The 22644-nt window shown below is 41.2% G+C and overlaps 3 protein-coding genes across 7 annotated transcripts; 2 read left to right on the top strand and 1 right to left on the bottom strand.

Annotated features, from left to right (window-relative positions):
- Positions 1–12: 12 nt before the first annotated feature.
- LOC105265240 (ankyrin-3) lies at positions 13–19578 on the top strand. Of its 3 annotated transcripts, XM_011302643.1 has the most exons (23): positions 13–253; positions 2665–2766; positions 2827–2959; positions 3090–3253; positions 3539–3694; positions 3759–3887; positions 3951–4148; positions 4219–4515; positions 4691–4888; positions 5114–5260; positions 5667–5816; positions 5907–6500; positions 6579–6762; positions 6853–6972; positions 7035–7122; positions 7228–7245; positions 7314–7538; positions 7632–8384; positions 8446–8584; positions 8645–8924; positions 9012–9152; positions 11446–18444; positions 18539–19578. In XM_011302643.1, the coding sequence occupies exons 1-22, from the start codon at positions 212–214 to the stop codon at positions 18432–18434; spliced, it is 11247 nt and encodes a 3748-aa protein (XP_011300945.1). In that variant the 5' UTR covers positions 13–211; the 3' UTR covers positions 18435–18444; positions 18539–19578. The 3 variants fall into 3 exon arrangements, with proteins under 3 accessions (XP_011300945.1, XP_011300944.1, XP_011300943.1); XM_011302641.1 differs by lacking the exons at positions 13–253; positions 2665–2766; positions 2827–2959; ... (6 more) ...; positions 5114–5260; positions 9012–9152 and having other exon boundaries at positions 5695–5816; XM_011302642.1 differs by lacking the exons at positions 13–253; positions 5667–5816; positions 5907–6500; ... (9 more) ...; positions 11446–18444; positions 18539–19578 and adding an exon at positions 1787–2048 and having other exon boundaries at positions 5114–5461.
- On the top strand, positions 9516–11414 carry LOC105265239 (uncharacterized). The gene has a single exon (XM_011302640.1). It carries the CDS (start codon positions 9730–9732, stop codon positions 10672–10674), a length of 945 nt encoding a protein of 314 aa, XP_011300942.1. The 5' UTR covers positions 9516–9729; the 3' UTR covers positions 10675–11414.
- On the bottom strand, positions 19441–22423 carry LOC105265238 (alkylglycerol monooxygenase). 3 transcript variants are annotated; one of them, XR_892060.1, is made up of 8 exons: positions 21878–22423; positions 21505–21632; positions 21267–21418; positions 21020–21123; positions 20730–20892; positions 20062–20462; positions 19652–19997; positions 19441–19577 (listed from the first exon to the last, which is right to left on the bottom strand). XR_892060.1 is itself a non-coding variant. In XM_011302638.1 (8 exons), exons 1-7 carry the CDS (start codon positions 22007–22009, stop codon positions 19731–19733), a joined length of 1347 nt encoding a protein of 448 aa, XP_011300940.1. In that variant the 5' UTR covers positions 22010–22423; the 3' UTR covers positions 19441–19577; positions 19696–19730. The 3 variants fall into 3 exon arrangements, 1 of the variants encoding a protein (XP_011300940.1); XR_892061.1 differs by having other exon boundaries at positions 21495–21632; positions 21878–21969; XM_011302638.1 differs by having other exon boundaries at positions 19696–19997.
- Between the last annotated feature and the right edge of the window lie 221 nt (positions 22424–22644).

The raw sequence follows: 22644 nt of genomic DNA on the forward strand, positions 1-22644 counted from the left end.
CAGCACCCCATAATTTGCAAAAAAATTCCCGCGAATTGAATGGAAGTATCCAATGAAAATCTCTTAGTGGGTTAAGCTTCCGCCATAAAATGAATAAGTAATTCTAAAAATAAATATCGCGGAGTTAGCGTCTGCAGTGTTGCAGCAGACAAAACATTATATACGTATACATAAGAAAGTTAATATTAAATAGTTTACAGTATAATTTCGAATGATGACAGAGAGTGACTATCCACCGATCATAAGACTCGAGGTAATTATCGAAAAATCATATCAACACTAATTGCCTGATCAAACAGCTGATAAAGACTATTTCAAGAGCCAAAAACTCCGACTTTCAGACCTCCAAACGAAAGCCTAACAGTTTAAATAATCAAAAATCTATTGAGTTACATTATCAGTGTGTTATCAATCACATTACGTCACCACTAATTACGTAATATCACTAATTATTAATGTTATATCACGTCAGGGAATTTTTTGAGGGAAAATTCCTGAGTTTAATCAATTCCACGAGAAATGTAACTATTGAATCAATTGGGATTGTTATCAGACCGACTCCGAAGGGGGTGAAATATTTTTAAAATAAATTGTTGAGAAAAATATCTTGTGGTGAGACACATCAGCCGATGGACCAGTCAGTTAGAAAGACCTCAACACGAGGTGCAAGTTTATTATTGGCAATGGCAGCCCCCCAGTTCTAAGCTCGTGGCTATTTCCGTAATAAATCTGTGACACCCAATCGATTATCCTCTCTTTCAAATTTGTCATCTCCCATCAGTTCAATGAATCGCTCTCAATCCATCCCTTCATAATGCGAATAAAATTCACAACAATCCACCAGTCAATCTCATTTATTCCAACTCTCCGATGTTATCCTTCACATGTGAATTGTTCTCATAATGAACCCAGACACGAAGGGAAAAAGAGAATTTACTGTCCCCCTGGGGCACTCGTATGAAAAATTTTAACGACGCCCTTTTTTTACGAGTCACTACGTTGGAAGACTATTTCCATATCATCAATATTAATTTCTCCCGACATTATTGTATTTCATTTATTCTACCCGAAAAAAAAAAACAAAGTCTAAAGGACTTTTGCGCCCTTTCTCCTAGAACAATCCCTTGAAAACCTCATCACCGTGGAATCGATCGAAATTGGAATTGCCGTAAGGTCGAGGGGTGATAACTCCAAAAAAAAAAAAAATCCCCACCAGGCACCAGATATCGCGAACTCGGGGCAATAAAACTCCCTCCCCCCTCCGAGAGGGTGCGGATACGAGACAAATAAACCCTCTGTGCCCCCCTTCGCCCCCGAAAACAATTCCAGACAGAACAACAGAATTGAACACGAGGAGAATAGAACAAGGTCAGACAGCCTCCTAATACGGAAATCCTCGTGCAAATATTCCCGGTTCGATTCCCCTCCATGCAATCCCAACCCTCCCCGTCCACCCCTTCCACCTGACACCACCTCCTGCACCCCCTACACCCTCGCACCCCCTACACCCCCGCACCCCACGAGACCGTGAAACACTGAACGTACGTGAAACCAACGAGGGGGTGTATTTTATTGATCGAGGGTAACTTTCAACGCAGTCGCCGTCGCGCCTTCCCTTCACCCTATCCAAAAATTTTCCGTAATTTTCCCAATTTTTCCCGATAAAAAAAAGTGTCAAAAAATTCTCAATTGCAACGAGAATCGGCAACTAACGGGTAATTACGATAAAATCGTCGTTCAGGGGTAATCGAACGGTGAAATCCTCCCCGATTCTGCGCTCTACCCCCGAGACTATTTCATCCCCTTCTCCAGAGGTAAGACAGAGCCACGGGGCGGCTCCTCACGGCCTCGGCTATCGGCGTTTAGCCGGTCCTCGCGTACATCAATGACACCACGTTAAATTCGTTTTAACTTTATGTGATAAAAATCAGTGAGTGATCATACAGTGGATTTTATTGACAGCGAGCAAAGGGATTTATCAATTTTTTTTCGCCGGGTGGTTGCACACCCCCTGGTGCGGCGCAATGGTTACGGACGGTACAAGTCAGGTAATTTTTTCTTTTCAATGATTTACCTGATTTTTTATTCATCGTATTTATTCATTGACTAGTTGATTAATAAACAAATTCATTTGAGGCTATTTTTTTAACATTGTAGACATTTGTCTAGTCCAATGCGTAAAATGAGTCAGACAGATGAATAAAAAATGTCAAAGGTAGTGCATATAGCCGAAGGTGACACTTGCTCCATGGGTCATGTGTGAAGGGAACAATAGAGTTGGGATGAAAGGGGCGGATGCATTTAGCGTCAATTATTAATAAGGGCGTAACGGTTTTAATAGTCTCCGGTGTAATTTCGATATGAACAATCGTGGAATGAATACTTTGGAAATTTTTGTCAAGTTTTTGTTTAAATTTATTTACAATTGGCAGCATGATAGAGTAACTAGAGCCGAAGGAATGTAAAATCAATTGAGTGAGGATCTCAGGGACACGCGGTCAAATACGTAACCCTCGGATAATAATTAATCGACTTTTTATAACGTCTTGGCGGTTTAATTGTCGGAGAAATTTATTCTGCCTGGTATCGATTTGTCCCGAGGGTTTACAGAGATCTTTTACTGCACTTTTCATTTATTTTATGGCGAATTGTATTTCCCCGCAGACCGATGATACGACGGCATTCCTCAGGGCTGCTCGCTCCGGTAATTTGGAAAAAGTTATCGAATATCTCGACAAAAGTCTCGACATCAATACCGCTAATTCGGTGAGTAATTAATCCCGGGTAAAAGTCCTTTCGTTTAATAATTCAATTATTAATTTCTAGAATGGATTAAATGCCTTGCATTTATCATCTAAAGATGGACATGTAGAAATTGTCACTGAATTATTAAAAAGGGGTGCTAAAGTCGATGCTGCCACCAAAAAAGGGAATACTGCATTGCACATTGCATCATTAGGTAATAAACTTTTCCCATCATCTCTAAATTTATTTCATTTGAAGTGATTTTAGATGTTTCATTGAATATTCGAGACATTGTCTTATTATTCATCAAGATGTGAATTATAATAATTTGATATTGTCAACAGCTGGGCAATCAGAAATAGTAAATATTCTAATACAATACGGTGCAGCAGTTAACATTCAATCCCAAAATGGCTTCACACCCCTGTACATGGCAGCCCAAGAGAATCACGATCACGTTGTTAAAATGTTACTCTCGAATGGAGCCAATCAGAGCCTGGCGACCGAGGTAATTCTACCCATTATAGATTTATCATTAACCGTGAATAATTCAACGGTTAAATCCTGGTACTTATCTATATCCAATTCTCTCGATCAATCCAAGACTCTTTCACCCCAAATCCTCATTTCTCCACAAATAGTAAGATACTTTCATCCAAAATGTCTTACTATCGATCGACTCGCCCCGAAGGGCACCTCAGCTCCAATTCAATATTTGTGTCCCTGAAGTGAATTTCAAAATATTCACTTGAAGTTTTAGTGCAATAGAGACGATTAATATTTATCATATCAGGATGGATTTACGCCTTTGGCCGTGGCAATGCAGCAGGGCCACGATAAGGTCGTCAGTGTCCTTTTGGAAAACGACTCGAAAGGGAAGGTGAGACTCCCAGCTCTTCACATTGCCGCTAAAAAAGACGACTGCAAAGCAGCTGATTTGTTACTTCAGGTAAAACAATTGTCCCATTTGTTCTGAATTTTTGGAATTACGAAGTTTTAATAATTGTTATCAGAACGACCACAAGCCCGACGTAACATCGAAAAGTGGTTTTACACCCCTTCACATCGCGGCTCATTACGGTAACGAGGAAATAGGGCGACTTCTGATAAAACGAGGTGCCGATGTGAACTACTTGGCAAAAGTACGAATTCTTATCGCAAATTCAAAATGACTACAAACTTTTCATTCACACATAACTCCACAGCACAACATCAGTCCCCTGCACGTTGCAGCTAAGTGGGGCAAGAACAATATGGTCAAGTTACTGCTGGAAAATTCAGCGATGATCGATGCTAAAACACGGGATGGACTTACGCCACTTCATTGTGCAGCGAGATCCGGTCATGAAGAAGTTGTATCGACATTATTAGAGAATTCAGCACCAATTAGCGCAAGAACGAAGGTAAAATCCAGGAGGTGATGAATGTTTTTTTTTGTGATGAGACAAGTGATGGAAGAATTTTGAACTTCAGAATGGTCTTGCACCCCTGCACATGGCATCCCAGGGAGATCATGTTGATGCTGCTCGTGTACTTCTGTACCATCGTGCACCAGTCGACGAAGTGACAATAGACTATTTGACATCTCTCCACGTTGCTGCTCACTGTGGACACGTGCGAGTTGCCAAACTTTTGCTCGATCGAAAGGCCGATCCCAACGCACGTGCCCTCAACGGATTCACACCCCTTCACATAGCGTGTAAAAAAAATCGAATTAAAGTAGTGGAACTACTCCTGAAACATGGAGCATCGATTGAGTCGACAACCGAGGTAATGGCTTCAAATTATTCCACTGTAGATTTTCTTTTGATGTTGATTTATTCGGCCAGCTTTATTAAACGTCGATTAAATCCTAATTGAACGTAGAATCATTTGAAATGATGCCCAGAAATTTTGATGATATTGATGATTGATGACAGCAGTATGAAATTAATTATGTTTTCAGTCTGGGCTGACTCCTCTGCACGTTGCGAGCTTCATGGGCTGCATGAATATCGTTATATACCTGCTTCAGCATGAAGCCAATCCCGATGTACCGACAGTACGTGGTGAAACGCCACTTCATCTAGCAGCGAGGGCAAATCAAACGGATATCATCAGAATTTTACTGAGGAACGGAGCCAAAGTCGATGCAAGGGCTAGGGTAAGCTCATTCATTCAATGAATAAATGTAAATAAATTTCCATCAAGAATGAAAATTCATTTCACTCGCTAATTCAAATTTTCCGCACTCGAAATAATTATTTACATGAAAAAGAATGGAATGGCTCTCTTATAAATTTTTACGCTCGATTCGAATTGTCCATTTTTCATCATTAGACAATGAAAGATAGAAAATTAAAATCAAATTGAATTTAATTGATCGCAGGAGGAACAGACTCCTCTTCACATAGCCTCTCGTCTCGGTAACGTTGACATTGTCATGTTACTCCTCCAACACGGCGCATCAGTGGACACAACGACAAAGGACATGTACACAGCCCTGCACATTGCCTCTAAAGAGGGCCAGGAGGAGGTAATGTACAATGAATTATCGAGAATCGCCGACTACATTAACACCCAGAATACCCTGTACCTGTTTTGGACCCGTCATCAGGAGTACATGATATGAAGAATGAACAATTTTAATTTATCATTTACCATGTTACGTTATTATTTATTTTATGTATTCATTTTTATTTCGATGAATGAGAGAGAATAAACACGATCTTCACTATTCGTTATATTATTTTTACTTATTGGTTTATGTTTTATAAATGAGGTAAGCACTTATTCATATTCAATCTGATGGTAATTACTCGTGATTAATTTCAATGTTTCTCGGGTTTTGTTTATTCTAACAACACTTGACTGAAGTGCGCTTTGAATGTTAATGAATACGGAGGGCATGGTGAGTTAATTATGTAAATTGTATTGAACAGGTTGCAGCAATTCTGGTTGATAATCAGGCATCGGTTAAGGCAGTGACTAAAAATGGTTACACCCCCCTTCATATTGCTGCTAAATATGGAAATATGAATGTTGCAAAAATATTACTGCAGAGAGATAGCAAGCTCGATACCCAAGGAAAGGTGAGTCAAAAAGAAAAAATGATAATTCCATTTCTCAAAACCACCAGCAAGTCTTGATGTGAATTTCATTTATTTTATAATGAAATTCAGAATGACATAACACCGTTGCACTTGGCTTGCCATTACGACCACCCCAACGTGGCGACGATGATTCTGGAGAAGGGTGCGTCACCCCACCTGCCCTCGAAGAACGGGCACACCCCTCTGCACATAGCAGCTCGAAAAAATCAAATGGATATCGCCTCAACTTTGCTAGAGCACGGTGCAGATCCAAATGCCCAGTCAAAAGCTGGCTTTACACCTCTGCAGTTGAGTGCCCAGAAGGGCCACTACGACATGACAAATCTCTTGATCGAGCACGGTGCAGATCCAAATCACAAATCCAAGAACGGCCTGACAGCCCTCCACCTCTGTGCACAAGAGGACTCCATCCGTGTTGCTTCGATTCTAGTTAAAAATGGTGCTAATGTCGAGAGTGAAACCGAATCTGGCTATCGTCCCATTCACGTTGCCGCCCACTTTGGAAATTTATCCATGATCAGATTTTTACTCAAGCACAACGCTCAAATTGATGTTAGAACAAGTCAGAATTATACTCCGCTGCATCAAGCTGCACAACAGGGTCATGCTCATGTCGTTACAGCATTGCTGGAGGGTGATGCCTCTCACAATGCCCGAACAAGTGTAAGTTAATAGTTTCAATAGTTTACTTGAAGCGCCAATTACGCATATGAAACAATCCGATGGATATATTTTTTCCAGGACGGCTTGACTGCCCTCAACATAGCTCAAAAACTAGGGTACATTTCCGTGATGGAAGTGTTAAAAGGCCTTCCTCACGACAGCGAGACCCCAGATAATAAAACCTGGGAGGAGAAGTACAAAGTTATTGCACCAGAGAGTCTCCAAGAAACGAGTTTTATGTCGGATTCGGATGACGAAGGAGGTAATTAATTCCATTTGATTGATCCAAGAAACAAGGAAACAATTCCAATTTCCCTTGAATCATGCAACATCATTGTGTTATGTCCAAAAGGTTCAGATGGATTGACCAACGAGCAGCCTTATCGCTATCTAACCGTCGACTTAATGAAGAACCTTCGGGATGATTCACTGCCGATCGATGTCACGCGAGACGATCCCGTACACCGACAAGGTAATTATTCTCATTGCCATGCCATTGGTAATTGATGAAGTGATTTAACATCTGTCTTTCAGTCTCGAAAGAAGAGCAACAGGAATTTACGCAGAGCCACAATTATTGCCTTGCTGAAAACTTTGATTCCACCGATGGAATCAATCTAGGGTAATTAACATCATCCTCCTATTGAAAAAATAATCCTCTCAATTCAATGATAAATAACGAAGTCGAGAAAATTTTTTAACAAGTTTTTCCATTAAATTGTTCCAGAAGACTTCATTTTAGATCGTAAGTACCCAAATCCCCCGATGAATTCAGAGTAACTGAGGAGCTAACAATATTAATTTGTGATTTAGTTTCTTGGTGAGTTTCTTGGTGGACGCACGCGGTGGAACGATGAAAGGCTGTCGACATAGTGGAATAAGAATTATAATACCACCGCGAAGAGCTACAATGCCGATCAGGGTTACTTGCAGACTCGTCAAGCCAAGCAAAGTAGCCAATCCTCCAGCTCTGATGGAAGGAGAAGCTCTCGCCACCCGAATAATTGAAATGGGGCCAGTGGGCGCCTCTTTTTTGGGGTAAAATCAGTCAATACGTTTTAGAATTTTATCAAACGTTGAGATTATCGAGTATTTGAGATTATCAAATGAAATGCAACGTGAAAATTTCAGGCCAGTCCTCATCGACGTTCCCCATTTCGCTTCAGTAACCGGAAAAGACCGCGAGATAATAATCCTCCGGAGTGAAAATGGCGAGACGTGGAAAGAGCACGACAACTCCCATGAGAATGATGATACATTATTCAACACACCCCACGATACGCAAATGAGTGCGCTATACACCGGCAGAATAACAAGAATAATCACCACTGAATTTCCCCAATATTTCGCGATAATAACTCGAATAAAGCAGGAAGTGCATGTGATCGGTGCTGACGGTGCAATATTGATGTCAAGTGTAGCCAACAATGTTCAGGCTGTATTTCCACCGGGTGCCCTAACGAAGAAGATCAAAGTGGGTCTCCAGGCCCACGTGATACCAGCTGAACTCACTGCTAAACTCCTCGGCAATTGTGTAGCAGTATCACCGGTCATCACCATCGAGCCACGACGTCGAAAATTCCACAAACCAATAACCCTTACGATACCAGTGCCTCAGGCTGCCAACAAGGGAATGATCAATCAGTATCAGTCCGGTGAAACACCAACTCTTCGATTGCTTTGCAGCATCGCTGGAGGTACCAGTGAGGCCCAGTGGGAAGATGTTACTGGCTCCACTCCTCTTGCATTTTCCAGCGATAAAGTCTCCTTCACAACAACTGTCTCTGCCAGATTCTGGTTGATGGACTGCAGAAATATCAGTGAAGTGCCAAAAATGGCAACTGAGTTGTACAAGGAGTCACTCTTCGTGCCATTCATAACCAAGTGAGTACCGAATTGAATCCGATTAGTCAACAAATATTTTATCCGTTTTGTCTATCATTAGCTTCATCATCTACACGAAGCGGATGGATCTTCTTGAAGCGACACTTCGCATTCTCTGCATGACTGATGGGAAAGAAACGATGCATACATTGGAGAGACAGGAGGAATTCTTAGAAATAGTAAAGAGTCGAGATGTCGAAGTGAGTTGACACTTTTAAAAGTGCTTTTGTCCATTTGTCTGAGGGAAAATGATATTTCAGGCATTGGATGGCAAAGACCTCTACATTGAGTTCAGCGGTAATCTCGTACCTGTTACTAAATCCGGCCAACAACTTAAATTTACATTCAGGGCATTCCGTCAAAATAGACTGTCCTTCCACGTTAAAGTCCGGGATCCACTCCTCGATCCCGTCGCCCGAATGATGTTCATGAGAGATCCAAAAGTTGCCAAAGGAGAGCCAGCCCAACAACCAATCTGCGTATTGAATATAGTTTTGCCGGACACCGTATCAAAATCCGAATCAACCTCAAAGCTCAAAGGTAGATGATAACACGCAACCACCATTAATTAGGTCCTATGATTTCTCATTCGATGCATGAATTTATTTCATTTACTTTGATCCATAGAACTAGATTCCAACCTCATTAGCAAAATGGATATGTACAAATCTACTTACATGAGGGACTACGGGGAAAAACGTGACATACCAAAACCCACATCACCAAAAGACAAACTCATAACTGATTTGTTACTAAAAGAACAGACAGGTACGTAAAAATTGTCATAATCTTGCCAACGAATTTCCTAATCCACCGATTCCCATGCACAATCAATTAACCGCCTAAATCGAACATTAAATGGTGCAAAAAAAACTACCAAAATTCAATTTACCAAAATGAATAGTTAGAAATGAAAAAAAAAACGATTACGTAATGCCACAGTCATTACAACAGGAAATTCTCGTAATAACGATCTTTACTTAAATCCATCTCATGGCAATTCAACGAAAAAAAAAGTCAATCCGATAATAGCATATAGCTCCAACCTGGCTTCCTAAATTCAATTAACAAAGGTAACATCGACAACCCCTGTCCTCACTTAACGCTCGTTGTACGGGAGTTAGTCTAAAGCGAGCCATCGCAGCAGCAACAGCTATAATTGAAAAATAAAAAGCACTAAAACGCGAGTGTCAAAGACCCACAAGATTCGAAAATTGAAAATATATATTTCCAATTTTCCGTTTCAGGTCATTTATTTTGAATTATTTTTGTCCAACTATTACAGTCAGACTAGAGTGCTTTATCAAACTTTATCAAAATATAAGTAGCATCAATAGCTCGAATAATGTCGTGTGACCATAGCGACCCGACTTCGCTCAGCAAAGTCTGTCAGATAAACTGTAAAATTGGATCATCCACATCCGAAGATAAAAAGCACTCGCTCTCACCGGAATCCCTATCACCAAAAAGAGATGGCAGTGCAACTGGTGCTAAACCAAAACGAAAATCACGAGGTGCACGAAGACGTCTCAATGCAATGATGAGTAACGTCTCCCTGCACTTCTCAGACACCGACTCGGAGGACGAGTTGTCAGTAGTGAAGACAAAAATTCGAAACCAGAGCCCATCATCGAGAGCACTTAATGGTGAAATACCGCCACCAGTGATCGAAGTAACTCTCGAGACGGCTGAGGGAGAGCCCGGGGATTCCCACTGGAACGGTATGGGCGGGGGATCCCCAGTGAGCGACAGAAGAAGTAGTTTTGGTGAAAACCTGACTGACGTCGACGAGATATACTTCGACGACCCAAAACCTGATGGCAAAGGCCTGAACATTCCCGATCAGGTGCCCCAGGGGGAAACAGATGTGGAGGATATGTCAAACGACGAGGGAGAGACTGACGAGCCGATTCTCATTACAGCACCCCAGATAGACATCCTCAGGGAATTCGGTGGTGGCACCATCACAACGAAAGAGGGAGACGGCCCGTTCTCAGTAGAAGTGAGAAATCAAATGTCCTTTGACGAAGGGGATGAGCCCCGTGAGCGTGGAAAAATCGAGCTTTATCCCCAGGGACCTGACACAGACTCCGAGAACGTCGATGTCTCGGATGATGAACCTGAAATTGCCGGCGCCTGTGCCCAACGGGACCTCATGGACTTTGATCTACTAGCTGCTTCGCAAATATTCATGAAGAATCTCAACAAAACTGACAATGCACTCACTGTTCCCGATCAGTACGAAGACGGTATTAGTGATAGTCACACTGATATCGAAGACATCGACTAGTTATCGCCTAATTACTGAGTTTTTTCAATGGTTCACGTTGTAACGCCGATGAAACTCGCTATGTTAACATTTCTACTTACTCAGATCAATTTTTATCTGGAATTTTGTGACTTTCTTTTTGCACCATTTGTTCGTTTGCCTAAGTGTGAATGTTTGTATGTAACAAAAAATTTGCATGCCCTGTCACTCGTTATTTGTCAAATTGTCACTACATCTTTGTTGGCTCACAAACATCACATCAATTTGACGGTATTGAATCAATTGAAGCAATCAACATTATTAACATTGAAAATATAGTATAATAGTCGATCATCAGGGAGCATAATTTAGCTGAATGTACGTTGTTCGATGGAATCACTTCAATGTTTTATTGAAACATGATTCTTTTGATGTTAATTGCAGAAAGAAATGCCGTCCTCAACATTGTCATTGACAACCCAATGGGATATTAAATAACAAAAACCTTGATTAATTCGTCCACGATTAAGATTTGGCAACTTTAAACACGAATAATGATAAATATCTTGTGTGATTCGTATTGACTCGAAAGGCTTACTAGAATGAATTTTCAAATAACAATAGATTCGACTCAATGGTGGTTAATTGTACAAATTAAATCAAATAAATAATCTGAAAACTAATGAAACAACCTTGATGAGCAGTTCTATTGTAACTCAATGTATCGCATTACGAGAGATTAAAGAGAAATAATGAGATAACAAGATTCTAATAAACAAAGATAACACGAGTATAATTTCTTGGTTGTTCTAGATGCCGCAACTATCCACGATTCCCTTGCACAAAAAGTGGCTTGTCCCCTAGAATCAGTAGATGCTAGTTATCCCAATAACGTAAATACTCAAGGAGATATTTCACCAGAGCTTGAGAAGCAGACATACTCGGAGAAACGTAGATTCTGGGAGGATATCACGAGAAAGCGTGATAGTTACCAGAGATCCGAGTCCGAGGTATCAAGGGCTTCGCAGTTAACTGTCAATGAGAGTGACAGTGAATATCTGCAGAGTATAGTATCTGAGGAGGAGGCTCCCACTATTCCAGAGAGATCTGAGACACTTGAGGATCTCAATATCCCCGATATATCTGAGTGTACGGTTGCTGAGAAGGCTCATTACTTCGAGGAGGTCATACAAAAAGAGGCAGTAACTGGCTCCAGACCGCTTTCTAAAATACTTTCTCAAGACTCCAAGGAGTCATTCAAGGAGAGACGAAAGAGTTCCATTGATCCTATATCATTAGATTCTGAGCAAGTTGATGTGAAACGTGATACTGTTGAGGAACCAAAAATTATTGGGGAGAAAGTCGATATTCCGGTGGCGAAGGAAACTGTAATTGAGAAGAAAATAATTGTCGAGCCAAAAGCTCCGCAAATAATCGATGCATTGAAAGTATCGAAGGATCAACCTTCAACACCACCAACACAAAAAAATATAGAAGAATTTAAAGTAGATAAAATTGATGAACCAAAAGCACCAAAAATGGAAATTCCGGTACAAAAAGAATCTGTTGTTGAAGATAAATTCATGGAACTGAAGTCGGATGTTCAGGCTCGAGAGATTACGAAAGAATTTATATCTTCAGAATCCAATTTCAGTGGTCAAGAGCTCAGGAGTATCTCAGAGCTAAAAGTTGAAGGCACAAGTAGAGAAGACACTCCTGATAAGGTGAAAGAGGAAAAATTGCTCGGAGAAATGAAGAGTGAGGTAAAAGAGTTTGCTTTAGAGAAAGAGCGAGAAATTTGCCAAGAGTTCATATCTGCCGAGTCCAAATTGACTCATCAAGAGGTAGAGCCCCGGGGTTCAAAGGATATCACGCCAATCCCAAGGAAAAAGAGTGAGTCCGAAGCCCCCGAAGTCAAGGCCCCATCGATGATTCCTAGAAAGATAAAACCTGAAGCGATGGCGAAATTTGAGCCGAAGAAAGAAGTGATTGAGGCTAAAGAAGATATTCCAGCATTGAGACGAGAATCTTCCAATTTGTCTGAGAAATCGGTATCAAAAATACCAGTTCCCTCACCGAAAGAGGACGTTCCATCGATAAAACGAGAATCTTCCAATTTGTCGGAAAAATCTGTGTCGAAGATTCCAATTCCTTCAACTAAAGTGGAAAAAGACAAGAAACCAAAAGACTCTGAGAAAAAGGAGAATGATTTCGAAAAAACGAAAGAGTCAAAAATTCCGAAACGCATATCCGAGGCAACATCGACAGTGACAGAGACAAAAATCACTGAGAAAGTGTCTCAACATTACCAGAAGCATACGTCCGAAACGAAGACACAGTCCCAGACGATAACAAAAATGTTCACTGACCCAAGAGAGGCCTTCAAAGCCTTCGAGGATATCGGTATGATGAAGGAGCCAGATACATCCGTTACCTCCGTTACCTCGACAGTGGACCACAGGGAATCGACGAAACTCGAAAAGAAGGAAGTCGTCTCCTCAGAGATATCCCGAGGTGATGAGAAAATAGTGAAACACGAGGAAAAGGCACAGGAATTAAAAGAGAAATTAAAGGAGTCGACAACGAAAACTGAAACACCGGAGGAAACTCTAGAGGACAAAACGAGCAAGAAGGAGAAATCCGATAAGAGATTAAGTCAGGAAATTTCTGTTACTATTGCTGAGGGAAAGCAAGTGATCGATGCATTGGCTTCTCAAATCACTACATCAATCAAAGACGAACAACGGATTAAATCTCTTGAGGATGACGAGGGAATTCTCATTGAGAAAGCCGAATCGAAGACATTCAAGGAGCACGAGATTGATACAGCTATTAAAATTGAAAAGGACGAGTCCCTCTCCAAAGAGGAAAAGGAAATCGATGCCTCTGATTTGGGTATGAGTCTTGAGGATGAATTGAAGGCCGCAGTTATTCGAGAGGAGTCTCGTGAAGAAGTTTCCCGTCACTTCGATACCCAGATGTACCCCTCGAGAGACACAACCGAAGACACTTCAAGGACTGACGATAGTCCGGAGACTCTTGAGGACCATCAGTTGAGAGTTGCACAGGAATACGAGGCGAGGAATATCGCTGAGGACCTGGTTCAGCAGATCGAGGAGGAGATCGTGAAGCGATCGGAGAGTTCGGATGGTTTGAAGCTAACGATGGACGAGATAAAACACCAGGAAGAGCGATATTCCGTCGAACCCGACGATTTCGACGAGCAGCTCGCTGACGATTTGACAAAAAAATTCGAACACATGATGAAACGGAAAGAGGACCTCCCAGAGAAGGACTCGACTCGTGGGAGTTTGAGTTACAGCGATGATTTCACGAAAGATGAAGAATCCACACCCCACGATAGAGATGGCAGCCTTGCCTCATCGTCATCACAAGCAAAAATGATGGATCGAGACATTACCATGAGTCCCAGCAGCATGTCCGATCAAATAGAACTGGAGGAATCCTTGGAATCTGAGAAACCAGACGGAGGGGTGGACACATTCATTGAATTACCTACGGAAGTAAAAGTCGCTGAAGAATACTACGAGGAACCAAAGGAAGAAGTCACCCCTATGCGATTTGAGGCGTACGAAAGCACAGGTGCCAGAGTTCTTGAAATCCTCGAACCAGATAATGATTATCCAACACGACAAGACTCGATCGATATATCATCCATGGAGCTTGACGAACCGCGACACTATCGCTCCGACGAGGAAGATCTGTCCCTCAACGACAAATATCTCAAGGACTTGGATTTTGGGAAACTCCACAAGAGCCCGGAAATGGAGTCCCTGGACAAGATCGGACAGGATCGTGACTTGACCTTCTCCCCTAGCACTGTCTCGGAGTCTTCCATGGTACATGAGCGCAGCTTGAGCTCTTCAATTCTTCCGAAAGGTGGAACCGATCTTGTAGAGAGTGAAGACGGTGGATTCTCGTCTATGGAGCCCGAAAAAACCGAAAAAACACCAGAGAAGGTCACGAAATTGGACACGGGGATAATCGATAAGAGTATAATCCCATCGATCATTTCTCCGAAGGTAAAAGTCGCAGAATTGGAAATCAAACCGACTGATTGGCTCATTGGAGACGAAAAAATCGAGGTCTCAGAGACTCTTCAGCCATCCCAGGCGTTCGATAAAGAGCTTGAGGAATACCAGACGAGCATGATCAAGCAACACAGCTTGACATCATCGATCGAGGGATCTGTTACTCGTTCTTCAGAGGATGTCAGTACAATTGATTCGGTAATTGATGGTTCACGAGCAAGAATTTTTGTTGACCCACCCAGTGAGATAGAAATCGATCAGGAACTGGTGGAAAACACACTGGAAATCAGCTGTCAGGAACTCGTTGACACCCTCCAACGGGAGTACGAATTAAAAACTCCGTCCGATGACAAGCCACCATTGACACCTCGTAGAACGTCTGAGAGCGATGGAGAGTTTGAATTTGTCGAAGACCAAGAAGACACAATGAAAAAAATTCAGAAGGCCTTGGATTTCGAGGAAAAGCCCCTTGACGTATCTGAAGTTGTAGAATCGTTGGAAATAACAGGTGCTGTGGCTGAATCGTCCACGAAGGAAACAACCACCGGAGATGATGTCAAATTGAAAGAAAAGAGTGAAGTCGAGGAGAAGGATATCGATACAAGTGAAGTGAAGGAGAAAAAAGAACAGAAGACGAAGAGACATGAAGAGATGAAGATGGAAGTTGCCCTGAAAGGTCTGAAGGAGTCGTTGGCGACGAAGAAACCCTCGACTGACGACTCTAAACGTCATCCAGAAAAGTCCGCCGATTCGAGAGATAAACAAGGCCACACTGGATCAAGTGACTCTAGCCCCTTCAAACGTAAGAAGGATCCAAACGTCGATCTCAGTGCTAGATACGCCATAACTGTCCTCGATCAGGTTGTCAGCAAAGAGATTGCCGAAGTGAAGGAGTCACTCGAAGCAGCGAAACAGGACTTGATAGAGGAATTAAGTGAAAATAGCGAGACAGTGTTTCAAATTAAAGATTCGCCATCGGAATTCCAATTCAAACTGGAACCAGAATCGATTCCAAACGATCTTCCATTCCTGTATAAAGCACCCTCTGTTGAGCAAGTGACTGATCCGGAGACTGTTTCCGCTGGATCACCAGTGGCTAAACCGAGAAGACAGGATACGCAGCCCGAGCAGGAATCACCTGAGAAGAAGTCCGTGGACAAAGATGAGTCGGATAAATCTAGTGAGATAACCGGAGATAAATCGGACTCTGCGGTCAAGGTGTCAATTTATAAAGACGCTGAGTCTTTAGAGGAATCCCATCCGATTGCCGCTTCCAGGTCGGGCTCAGATATCGAGAACAAAGATGATATTTCCTCTTTGTCAGTCCCACCACAGCCTGCACCACGTCGTCGACAAAAACCTATGAGGATATCCAAGAAAGGACACTCTGCAAGTGAAGCTGAATCGAGTTCTGGTGAAAGCAGTAATTATCAATCATGCGATTACGAAATCGGCTCGGGGAGTAGACCAAGTTCCTCGGACATTGAGGCCCTGCAATCAGCCGCTGGAATTCCCTCAGGCACAGCATCAGAATACGAAACTGCCATGATGTCAATCGATCATTCCTCCAGATCGCGTCCAACGTCCCAGGAATACCACAGCGCTGTCTCTACACTGAGCTCCAGAGAATCGATGAAATCCCTGAATTCTCTGAGTTCAGGACACCTTGGGAGTATCGACAGCACAAGTGAATTAACCGATACCCTAGTTGCTTCTGAATCCGAGATCGACGAGGGGAAGATCGGTGAGAATTTAGAACTACTTCTCGACGAAGAGCCAAAAGGATCTGATTCAGAAGAAAGTGAAATTCCACTTGACGATTCGTTCGATAAAACGAGCGAAGACCTACCCTGCAAGATGAAACGATCATCCGAGATGATATTCCAACAACAGATATCAGAAGACCAGGACTCTTCATCGATTCCAGAACCTCTTGGCTCGACAGAGGATACCAAAGTTACTTCCAGCATTCTAATCAGCGAAGACGACGACTTGAGAACCTCAACTCTGGATGCCATTTCCGAGCAGATCAGTGGAAAAGCCGAAATCGGTTCATCCTCACCTGAAATCCGCTTGAAATCGATCGAGGCACAATCAACCGGCGACGATATCGATTCGTCTGAATTAAAAATGAGTTCGTTAAGTGCAGCAGACGAGGTCGAGGCTCTCCTCCTGACGAAACGCTCAGTCCTTCAACAGGCAAGCATGTCGACATCGTCGACCTCCGGGATGTCCGTGGAAACAGTTATAGAACGTGAGAAACAAGACAGACATTCGCCGGATTCCGATTCCTTCGAGCTAGTAGATAAACCAGACATCATCGACGACTTTATTGTCATTGAAGAGGTGGGGAGAGAGGCCGAGGAGTTCGACGCCGAAGGAAAGAGTATATCTATTAGTACCAAACCAATGGCAACGATAAAGAAATTTGATCGTGACGTGGAAAACCTGATAACGGACACTGATAAGGATGAGGCAGGTTCCCAAGTGTCACGGAATAATGAGCTATTTGATTTTGAGTCAGAAGAGAGTCCTCCACAGGCTTCCAATGACGATCAATACTCGCAATCCTATTCTGACGAAGAGCAGGATAACAAGAAGTGGATGGAGATGCAATTCGCGGCTGATCCGAGGGGATACGAAGTGGAGTACGACAGAGGTCCCCTCGAAGACATAAAAGAGGAGGAAATCACTGATTTCGAGGCTGGTAGCAGTCGATTTGGAAGTTTAGGAAGTCACAAAGGTTCACTGGGTTCCAGTGGAAGTATGAAGGGTAGCCTCGGAGCTGAATACGACGTACTAGCCGGTAGGAAAACATTCTCCAAATCGATTGAGCACGATAACATCTCCATGAGCTCCCTCCAGGAGTTTGAGAACCTTGAGAGCGCTGTTCAGGGGGAACTGGGAAAGAAGTTCGCTTGTGGCTCTCAAGATTCTGTTAATAACGGAAGTCTTCCAAGGAGATACATTACAAGTCGCTCGGGTCACGGTGATGACGTCTCAGTCTCGTCCCTGAAGGACTTCGAGGGGCTCGAGAGAGCTTGTCGTGACGCTCACATGATTGAACTCAGAGCGAAGGAAGAGGAGGATCTTCTGGAACACGAGAGCCCTGAGAATCGTTACAGATTGGAAAATCTTCCAAAGCCGAAACCAACGGAGAGCAGTGCCACGGGTTCCTTCAATCCAAGCACTTCCGGATCCGATGACTATGAGAAAAGAATAATGGAGATTGATGAGATCATCAGAATTGCTCAAGCTAATGTTGAGAAATTCGATCGACAGGACGACACAACTGAGGATATTTCTCAAATCGAAGCGGAAAAGATCGAGGGAGCTTTAACACTTCCCCCAGAGGTGGAAGATACCACAAAGGTAAAAGAGGGGAATGTTATGGAGACTAGCACAGACTCTCTAGAGCTCGAGGGTGATGCAGAGAAAAAGGACAACCTCATGTGCAGGAGCTCAGATTCTCTAGAGATGAAGACTACAGTCGATTTCCCATCCCTTAGTTATTCAGATTCGTTGAATAATGTTAGGGATGTGAAGGAATCGGGATCGTCTGTGGAACAGTTCTGTAATACCAGGAGGATATCATCCGATTCACTTGAGATGCCGGTGCTCGAGCACCCTGAGCACGATCCAAGCGCAACCGAGGGAAGCGGAAGCTTTCAAATGAGAAGTGAAGATTCATTTGACGTAAAAATCACCAAAAATGGAAAGACTACATTTCCGACCACGACTGATGCGTAAAAATAGATGGGTAAGTTTATTTTTCATAACGAGTCACTTAAATCACTCGAAAAGCTAGACAAGTAATATATTTCAAGATGTATACCAGAAATTTTGTGTTTCAGGGGAAACAGCCGAGTTTCGAGGCGATCATGAAAAACTATGATATAATGTGAAGCTTTACATGTGTGGAAGCTCGTGGAAAATTATCCCGAGACGATGGTATTTGCGGGGCTTGTGCATTTGTGAAACAAATAGGATTTTATTGTACCGTTATTAATTTCAAAATGGTCGAGACTCGTTACGAGACGACAAATCACGAGAGAAAAATTTAATGCTTGAAGAAATACGGGACATGATAAAAAAGAATAATAATTGACTAAAATTGTTGAGTAAATGTGCTAAGGATGCGAGTGCAACTGATAACTCTATAAACTGCATCCATTCAGGTATTCTTCATAATAATTTACTTCGAGAATATCGATGTTCTAGAAAAAAAGACGACGGAAAGCCACAAAAAAAAATTAATCAATCTTTTGCTTGACTGTTTTAGACTTTTTACACGCATTACGTTGCAATTTGTATATTGGATATTTTAATTAATCAATAACGAAGCAATTCAAAGATATACGTTCACTTTGTACTATACGTGAAGTAACAGTGCTGTACTTAAACCCTATCGTGGCATCGTTTTTGTAAAACAATTTCAATCTTGATATGCCTTTTTAATGAAAAAAAAATCCGGAGAAAGTGGTGAGAAAACAATGGAAACATACTCATTTTTATCTTAACAACTAAGTGAATTAAAGTATTATACAATTAAAAACAGTCCAATGTTATTTAAAACCAATGACATCAGTTCTCCCATCATATTTACTTAATATCACTCGCTACGATCGTAAACTGAATTTATTCAGTTAGCAAATTCGAGAACGAGAGATATTAATTTTTCGACTTTATTTTGCGCGGAGGTAGTAGAGTGGGGAAATCGAGATAAACGCGAAAAAAGAAATTGATTATAACGGGATTCCACTGTAAATCAAAATTTATCAACAGCTTAAGAAATTATTACATCACTGAATCAATACTCAAGCCCCAATAATCACGCCACGTGGATTAGAATTCTTGGATTGTACGGCTGCTCCATTCCATCTTTCCTTATATCTGAAATTCAATTAAGAAATAAGTCCAAGGCCCACAAGACACTCGACATCTACATAATGTGAATACAAACAAACCAAAGAAAAATCGACGATACGTGATGTGAAAGCTGCGTGCATACCTAATCCTCCGATTCTCAAATAATTCCACCGAATCCTAAACTCTCTCAGACAATTTCTTCATTCGACAGTCCCTAATTATCCTGATGATCCAGACGCCGCAGGACAAAAGGTAGACAATAACAAAGACTTTGAATGGTACTTTGGTCTCATTGAAGTCATCCCTGTTGATGATCAACTGAATGATGCACCTTGAGAGCTCAATAAGCTCTGCATATTTGTACTTGTCGAACAATAAACCGATGCTCGTCAGTGCCAATATATTATTCATGATTAATGTACTTTGGTTGAATATATTGCAGTCCTAAAAGACAATCCTCAATGACTACCATAAATATTTCCCTTTTCTTTAATCGAGAATCACTCACTTGTTTGTCACCATAAATCTGACAATGCACGTAGAAAACGACGATAAAATGAAGAAGAATATAAATCCTGAGCCACAGGGATACCTGACGATCATATTTTATTCTTGAGGTCACATTAACTTTGTACTCATCAAGGCCAAGTCTCGGAGCACCTGGAAACCAACTCGGTCCTTTCCAGATTCCCGCCAATTTATTGCCAAGATTCCTCATCTTCAAGCTCTTAACGAACATTGATTTTGTATAGAATGTCTGAAGATAAAGAGGATTAAATGTTCGAGGACTGACTACGAGGCCGTAGATTATTTCATCCTTCTTTTTTTCCACAGTAAATGTGCCAAATAGACGATCCCAGATTATAAGAACACCTCCGTAATTTTTGTCGAGACAATACAAATTGCATCCTAGAGGAAAAAATCAATCAGTCAAATCAAATCAAACTAATTAAGAGATTGTAGATCAATACAATCTACAATTGTCGATATTTTGATAATTCTGAGAAACAATTCATCTTCCCCCTGACAGGTTCTTTTTTTGTGGAGTATTCTCTAGTTCAATGTACCCCAGAAAACTGCCAGCTAAATGCGTCTTGGCAATTCAACAAATATCCTCAACCCGTCGAGAGAGAAAGCCAAAACAAAACAAAATTTCTTAGACAACAATAAAAATACCATGATGCACCCGATGATGCTTGGGAGTATTGAAAACGAGCTCGAGAGGCCCGAGGTCATCGATTACAGTTGTATGAATCCATAATTGATAGATAAGATTGAATTGGTGATGGGCTATGAAGTGGGACGGTGGTATGAAGACAGCCATGGGTAAGTAGAACATCTGTAAAACAAGATAATAATAATGCCTCTTCTTCCTCCCTTATGAAAGTTTTTTTTTCATCGAATCCGGTGATTGAATAACATTTGGAGGTATTGATAACGTGTAACATGAGTTGTTGTTCACTCACGAAGCTGCACCACTGTTGCAAGACAGATTGCCGCAGTCCAACCACAAGATTGAATTCCTCACTGCTGTGATGAACTTGATGCTGAGCCCACAAGAAGTGAATTTCTGAATAAATTAAAATTCATTTTTATCACTCTGATAACTCTATTTCCCTTCAGAATCCTCTTAAAATCTCCACTATGCAATTCGATTGAGAAGAAAAAAATTTATGAAATTCCAGGAAGAACTTTTAAAGACAAACTATTCACCATGATTAGCTCGATGAACCCAATAATAGCAAAAATCCACCCCTAGAGCTGTAAAATACCACGTCCACAAGGAATTCCATGGCAAAATCTCTATCCGAAAGTTCTCATAAATCTTGATATATAGAAAGTACTCGGCCCCGCGAAAAAATATCCTGCAAGAGAAATACAAAATGTTTTCTTCACGTGGATGTAGAGTTTCACGAGGATGCGGGATTGATATAGAATTACCTAAGCTTACCGTCCAGACTCTGGTATAATCCAGTTGGAGAGCGACGTAATGTGATCATTTAATCGAAAATTACTCCGTTTTTTTGATAGAAGAATTATCTGCTCGAGAATAATCAGTACAAAAAACGAGGGCCAGACCTAAAAAAATGTACTCTTGCAATTTCACTGTGCGATTTACTTTGCAATTTTAATTGCTACTCGACAAGAAGACCAATTACACCAATTGATTGTTTGAATTTAAATAATTTATTTCTCAATGAAGAAATGAATTTTAATTAGAAATTCGTGAATATTCGAAATTTTTAAACTGTCAATTAGTCTTCATGTAATAACTATGATTAATTTAATTTAAAAAATTGAACTCGCTAAAAAAATGTAATTACCTCGGTCTGATAATCAGGCACTTGTTCAACAAATTCAAAACTCGACTCATACGGATTAACAATATACCACAATTTGCCGGCATGTCTTAATTGTTGAAAGTATCCAACTGATTTTTGCCGTGTATTATTCATGACTACTCAATACTAAGTTCGTTAATGTCGATTAAGAAGTGCGTACATACGCGCCAACGCTGCCACTGAGTCTCCCTGTGGTGGCGTTACGATAAGAAACAACAAAAAGAGAATAAAAAACAATATAAAGAGACGAGATCGGAATGAAAAAACTTCATCACAACCATCTGCCCTACAACTCACTGTCTTTTAACTGTTCAACTGCATCGCATGCATTAATTACACAATTACATAATCATTTGGCGCACGTGAGTTCACGCACAATCAACGAATGAATCTAATGCTAATTATTCATACAGCGGATATTTTTATCAATCTCCAATGAACAATTATCATTATCGCACCTGTCAATTTCTCAAGAAAGTTTTATGGAGTGGATTTTTATTTGGTTTGAAGAGTTTACGACATAAAATTAAAATTATTATTCAGTTATCGGTCTAATAATCAATAATATGATTAAATTCCATTCTTCGCGGTTGATATCGAACGGATTATTGGGAAATTGACGGGATCATCGATTGAAATTTCAAAACAAAACGACAATTGATAAAGTTGCGATTTTACATGTGATTGAGTTGTTTAATTTTTTTTTGTTTGCGCTTTATTTATGGTCGAGAGATGTGTCTATTTTTATC

The sequence above is a fragment of the Fopius arisanus genome, unplaced genomic scaffold, assembly GCF_000806365.1.
Source record: "Fopius arisanus strain USDA-PBARC FA_bdor unplaced genomic scaffold, ASM80636v1 scaffold00028, whole genome shotgun sequence".
Taxonomy (NCBI): Eukaryota; Metazoa; Arthropoda; class Insecta; order Hymenoptera; family Braconidae; genus Fopius; species Fopius arisanus.

Bases quoted from the DNA above. Each gene is read 5' to 3' on its own strand.
- LOC105265240 (XM_011302643.1), top strand. From the start codon at position 212: ATGATGACAGAGAGTGACTATCCACCGATCATAAGACTCGAG. The intron at 254-2,664 runs GTAATTATCGAA...ATTTCCCCGCAG, and splicing joins CACCGATCATAAGACTCGAG to ACCGATGATACGACGGCATT. The intron at 3,254-3,538 runs GTAATTCTACCC...TTATCATATCAG, and splicing joins ATCAGAGCCTGGCGACCGAG to GATGGATTTACGCCTTTGGC.
- LOC105265238 (XM_011302638.1), bottom strand. From the start codon at position 22,009: ATGAATAATACACGGCAAAAATCAGTTGGATACTTTCAACAATTAAGA. The intron at 21,633-21,877 runs GTAATTACATTT...ACATTTTTTTAG, and splicing joins TGCCTGATTATCAGACCGAG to GTCTGGCCCTCGTTTTTTGT. The intron at 20,893-21,019 runs GTGAGTGAACAA...CTTGTTTTACAG, and splicing joins TGCAACAGTGGTGCAGCTTC to ATGTTCTACTTACCCATGGC.
- LOC105265239 (XM_011302640.1), top strand. From the start codon at position 9,730: ATGTCGTGTGACCATAGCGACCCGACTTCGCTCAGCAAAGTCTGTCAG.